The sequence below is a fragment of the Cajanus cajan genome, chromosome 8 (assembly GCF_000230855.2).
Source record: "Cajanus cajan strain Asha chromosome 8, NIPB_CcT2T_4, whole genome shotgun sequence".
NCBI lineage: Eukaryota > Viridiplantae > Streptophyta > Magnoliopsida > Fabales > Fabaceae > Cajanus > Cajanus cajan.
Window position 1 is genome coordinate 10365975 of NC_138524.1, and position 5328 is coordinate 10371302.

The following is a 5328-nucleotide window of genomic DNA, read 5'->3' on the forward strand; positions in this document are numbered from 1 at the left end:
TTTGAGGTTTTCGAGGGTTTCTGGTCGCTAGTGCGCCGGGCTCAGTTCTTCGCGCCGGGCTTGAATTCATCAGAGACCATTATTGCAAAATCACGCCCGGCTCGAGGCAAGTCGCGCCGGGCGCAATTTAAAAACCGAGGTCTCTGTTTGAAAGTTGTAGCCTTGGATGTTAGATTTCCAATGGCGTTGGAATCACCCAAAAAGGAGGTCTGGAACTCCAGATATGACTGTTTTAGTGGACAGGGGTCAAGCTGTCAGCATTGGTTATAGCTGTTGCGATTTTTAGAATTTTTAACAAACTGGATGATGGAATTATGACTTGATGTCTTCATAAGAGTTGTAGGAAATCTTCTTATCTTCCATATGAGATAATTATGAGCATGATAGGAGGAGTATAACTCTTAATATGCTATTTTATGTGAAGATTGTCATTTCACAAAGGGTAATTTCGTTAAGTTGAAAATTGTTTTGGGTATTTAATTATTTATGTTATCATATTGAATGAATTGGCATGGTTATGGTTATGTGTATATATAATTATGGAATATGCTATGTGTATGTGGTTTGGAAAAGTAAATGGGACTTAGAGGAGTAAGGTTATGGTATGGATTGGGAGATCTCTTGGTGAGATCAGGATATAATCTTTGGAAAACTATGAAATTTGGGAATCCCATGGTGAGGATTCCAATAAGGAACTTTTCCAAGGATTATATAATAAACCACTTCAGATGTTAGGTGGATTCTGAAGTACCCCTCTAAGTATCCTATTTGCTACCGGTATGGGTCTAGGCCGAGTCATACCGATGGATGAGGTGGCCTCACCAGGGTTACGTGACGACGTAATCCAACTGTATATTTTCCATGAGAGGTTAGGCGTGAGACATGGGTTGATGATATGTTTCACCGTATCAACACTTGGTTTGGATGGTGTTGAGGCCAACATTTAGTTTGGATGTGTTGGTTACATCATGGATTATACAGTGGTGTGACTTTGTTTTGGATGTGGAATATGTATACATATGGTATGGATTGTATACATTGCTTATAGATTATTTATTATCATAAAATATGTATGCATTGGCATGGATGTGTATACATTAGATTCTGGATTGGTTTATATTTGGCATGGTAATGACTTGTATAATGTTGTCATTCCCTTGGTATGGATACATACTGTTGATGAATATCTGTTTAATGATATTTCATTTTATTGTACTATGGTTAGTTTTATATGTGCTAACCCTTGCATGTTTCCATGTGGTTTGGACTGTGATGATCTCACTATGTGGGGGAGCAGATCAGGTGTGAGGCCTTGGGATAACAAGGAGTCTTTTGGGATAGCTGCTTTGAGAAGTGGCTAGGCTTAGAGCTTGACCAGCACCTAGGGTGTCTTATATCATACTTTCATGATGTTATTATTGGATTATTGTATAATTTTACTAAGAATGACTCTGATATAATTATGTTTGATATTATGAAAAAAAAAAATCTTACACTCTAGCGTAGCTGGCTTTTGCTCTATTTTCTTTATTATATATTATTTTATTTTAATTGTCATATTGGTTATTGATGTGACGGCTTAAGGCGGGTCGTTACATAATACGTTATTGAATACCCAATGGGAAAAAAAATAGATGATAAATAATATGATTTAATAGAAAATTAAAAAAAAACACAGGTTTAATGGGTGTATACTATATTTTCGGTTCATATAAAAAATGTGGGCTTTCATTTATCTCTGTAAATTTATTTTTTTTCTTTCCTCAAAATTTAAAAATTATTATTTTTGAGTTTTGTTATTACTTGATAATTCTTAAAATGTGGGTTATAATAATAATTCAACTCTATAAAATCAATTTGTAAGATAAAAATTGTCTCTCACTTATATATATTCTTTAATTATCTTATCTTTAGTCTAGAAATTTAGATTTTTCTCAACAGATTTCTTTACGTCTAACATTATTAACTTGGTATGTGAATAAATAATAAATAACTCTTTTTAATGATTTAAAATAGATAGAACTTAATTTTTTTAAAGATGTGTTTAAATATATTAGGGAAATATTAAATATTACCTAACAAGTTGTTAGTTTAAGTAGATATAGAATTTCTCCTTTTAAGAAAAGTCTCAAAATAAATGAAAAAACAAAATTATACTACAAAAATGTTTTACTTTAAAATTCGCCAAATAATAAAAACCGACATAATATTATCGGTCGCTTGTCGATTTTTAGCTGACGCTAAATAAGTCAACATAATTTTTTTTGTGTCGACTAAGCTGTCGATAATAAATTTATTTATTTTAATTTTTTATTGTTGGTTAAGTCGACACTACATGAATACAAATTTTTTTTTTATCTTCTTTTTTCAGCTTATCATTTATTCGTTCATATTTTTAACATTTTCAAGACTCGATCTTGGAATTTTGAGGTTTTAAGTGAAATTGATAATCAAGTGCACCACAACACAATATGCGTATATAAGATTGAAAAAAGTATTTTTATCTGTCTCAAACCACTAATGTTGTCGGAAAAGTCGACCTTATTTTAAATTGTAGTATCAATTTTTTTTATTAAATTTAAATTGAGTTTAGTGTCGAAAAAGTTAACATTATTCTTTAAATATAATGTCAACTTTCTGACACTAATTTAATTTAGATTAGTAAAGCCAACACTATATCTAAAGAAATAGCGTTGATTTTTCTAATGCTAAATTTAAAATAATTTACTTTAAGTTTATCATCGGAAAAGTTAGCACTATTTCTTTAGATATAATGTCGGCTTTTTCAACACAACCCTAAAAGTTTAGCGTCAAAAACACTGACGCTATTTCTTTAGATATAATAACGGTTTTTTCAACACTAACTCTAAACCTTAATTAATTTAAATTAAATTAGTGTCAGAAAAGTTAACACTATATTTAAATAATAGCGTCGACTTTTCTGACACTAAACTCAATTTAAATTTAGTGTCGAAAAAATTGACGCTATATCTTAAAATAGCGTCGACTTTTTTGACAGTATATTACATAAGCTATTAGTCTATACTTATTTTTCGCAGCTATTTGAGTGTTTTCTTTTAATATTAGTTAGGACAACCAAATTTTCTTGTTTATCATTATATCCACGTGAGAAATACAAGTTCGACTTTTCTTATCCATTACTCGTGAGTTGTGGTCCAGATGCCTCGGCTATTCATTCCGACTTTCGACCGGAAAAACTACAACTAACTAATCAATGGTGCAAATTAAAAGTTGAAATCATTGAACCATCTAAAGACGTAGATATCAATAGAATCAGTTATTACACTTTAATTGGCCTTATCTTCCTAGCTATCCAGCGAGCTTCACCATGGCAAGTGTTTCGTTGGTCACCACTGCTATTGCAAGAAGGTAAGCACACGTATGCCACAAAATTTGTTCTATGAAAATATACAAAAATTCTTCAACATTTTTTAGTCATAGCTTTTGAAATAATTATTTAAAAAGCAGGCTAGAAGGGAAGGTAGCGTTGATCACCGGCGGAGCAAGTGGCATAGGCGAGTGCACCGCAAGACTCTTCTCGAAACACGGCGCGAAAGTGATGATCGCCGATATCCAAGACGAGCTAGGGCACTCCGTTTGCAAGGACATAGACTCGTCCTCTTACATCCACTGCGATGTGACAAACGAGGAACACGTTGAACGCGCCGTGAACACGACCGTTTCCAGGTACGGGAAACTAGACATCATGCACACCAACGCAGGCATAATAGGCAAGTTCAAGCCCAGCATAGCAGACAACGTAAAGTCGGAGTTCGAGGAAGTGATGAACGTTAACTTGGTGGGCGTGTTCCTGGGAATGAAGCACGCGGCGAGGGTGATGATCCCTTGGCGACGTGGCAGCATAATCGCGACGGCTAGTGTGGCCGGACGCATGGGTGGTACCGCTTCGCATGCGTACACGGCGTCGAAGCATGGCGTGGTGGGGCTGGTGCGAAATGCTGCGGTGGAGCTTGGAGCGTTTGGGATACGCGTGAACTGTGTTTCCCCTTATGCAGTTCCTACGAATATGAGTAGGAGTTTTCTTGGCACTGGCGATGAGGGAGTCGCTGCGCTTTATTCAAATCTTAAGGGGACGGATCTTAAGGCGCAGGATGTGGCTGAGGCTGCTTTGTATTTGGGGAGTGATGAGTCCAAGTATGTTAGTGGACATGATCTTCTAGTGGACGGGGGCTTCAGTGTTCTGAATCATGGTTTCTGTGTGTTTGAGCAATCGCTCTAGTTTTTTTTTTTTTTTTTTTTATTAAATTATTTTACTTTTAGAAGTTCGGGTACGAAATAATGATGTGAAAATGATTTAAATAAAAAATTATATTTCAAAGCTTCTCTCTTTTTCTTTCTTAGTTAGGCGTATATCATTTTCTTTTGAGTATATGTCTATTCATTAATTAGGTTTATAGGTTTAAGTTGTTTTTCAATGATGTCGAATTAAATGAACATGATCAAATAAAATAAATTATAATGAAATTAATAGAATAGAATGGAATGAATGAAATATATTAATAGTAATAAAAATAAAAATCAAAACTCCTGATTAATTAATTGTTTGGATGTGTTACAATAAATAAATAAATAACCTTTCAACATTTGCTAAGACATGTGTATTTCTCTCTGAGAACTTGTTGAGTGTATGATCCGGTAGGGTAGGTTGGAGGTGATTTTTTTTTCTTATTTCAATTCTTAACATATAAACTTTTATGTATATGGGTTTGGCACCCTAATGCTTCCATAATGCATTTATTTGGCCGATAAAAAAAAGAGAAATGTTTTTTTTAAGATTAGAGAAATGCTAGTAATATATATGTATTCTGATACATTCTTCTAAATATATTATTTATGTTGACGTTGAAATTTATTGAATAATATTATCACTACAAAAAAATATTATATATAATGACATGCAAAAAATGTCAATATATATAATGTACGTAGGTATATATTTATTTGACATATAGTTACATATAATTTTAGTATTGATTTTGAATGAGATTTAATAACAAATTTTGTATGTTACTATAGCATATATTTATACTTTTTAACAATATATCAACATATATTATATTTATTGTATGGGTAAAAATAATTTTCAGTAACACAATATAAAATATGTATTACTATATTATAATTTTCTTGTAGTGTATATTTAATTTAATGAACTCCTTATTTTTAGTTTATATAAATTTCAACTAACAATAAACAAATGTATTGCTTCATGTTGTGATGGAATATTAGACGAATTTTATTCCACCCAGTTCCTCATAAATTAGAAAAGAAAAAAAGAGAGTAAAT

At 32.6% G+C, this 5328-nt stretch overlaps 1 protein-coding gene across 2 annotated transcripts; it reads left to right on the forward strand.

Moving 5' to 3' along the window:
* The first annotated feature begins 3202 nt into the window (after positions 1-3202).
* Positions 3203-4365, forward strand: LOC109798929 (secoisolariciresinol dehydrogenase). 2 transcript variants are annotated; one of them, XM_020359365.3, is made up of 2 exons: positions 3203-3390; positions 3487-4365. In XM_020359365.3, the coding sequence occupies exons 1-2, from the start codon at positions 3350-3352 to the stop codon at positions 4259-4261; spliced, it is 816 nt and encodes a 271-aa protein (XP_020214954.1). In that variant the 5' UTR covers positions 3203-3349; the 3' UTR covers positions 4262-4365. The 2 variants fall into 2 exon arrangements, with proteins under 2 accessions (XP_020214954.1, XP_020214955.1); XM_020359366.3 differs by having other exon boundaries at positions 3207-3390; positions 3490-4365.
* Positions 4366-5328: the final 963 nt, after the last annotated feature.

Coding starts and splice junctions, on each gene's coding strand:
- LOC109798929 (XM_020359365.3), top strand. CDS start 3,350: ATGGCAAGTGTTTCGTTGGTCACCACTGCTATTGCAAGAAG. Junction 3,391..3,486: donor ACCACTGCTATTGCAAGAAG/GTAAGCACACGT, acceptor TTATTTAAAAAG/CAGGCTAGAAGGGAAGGTAG.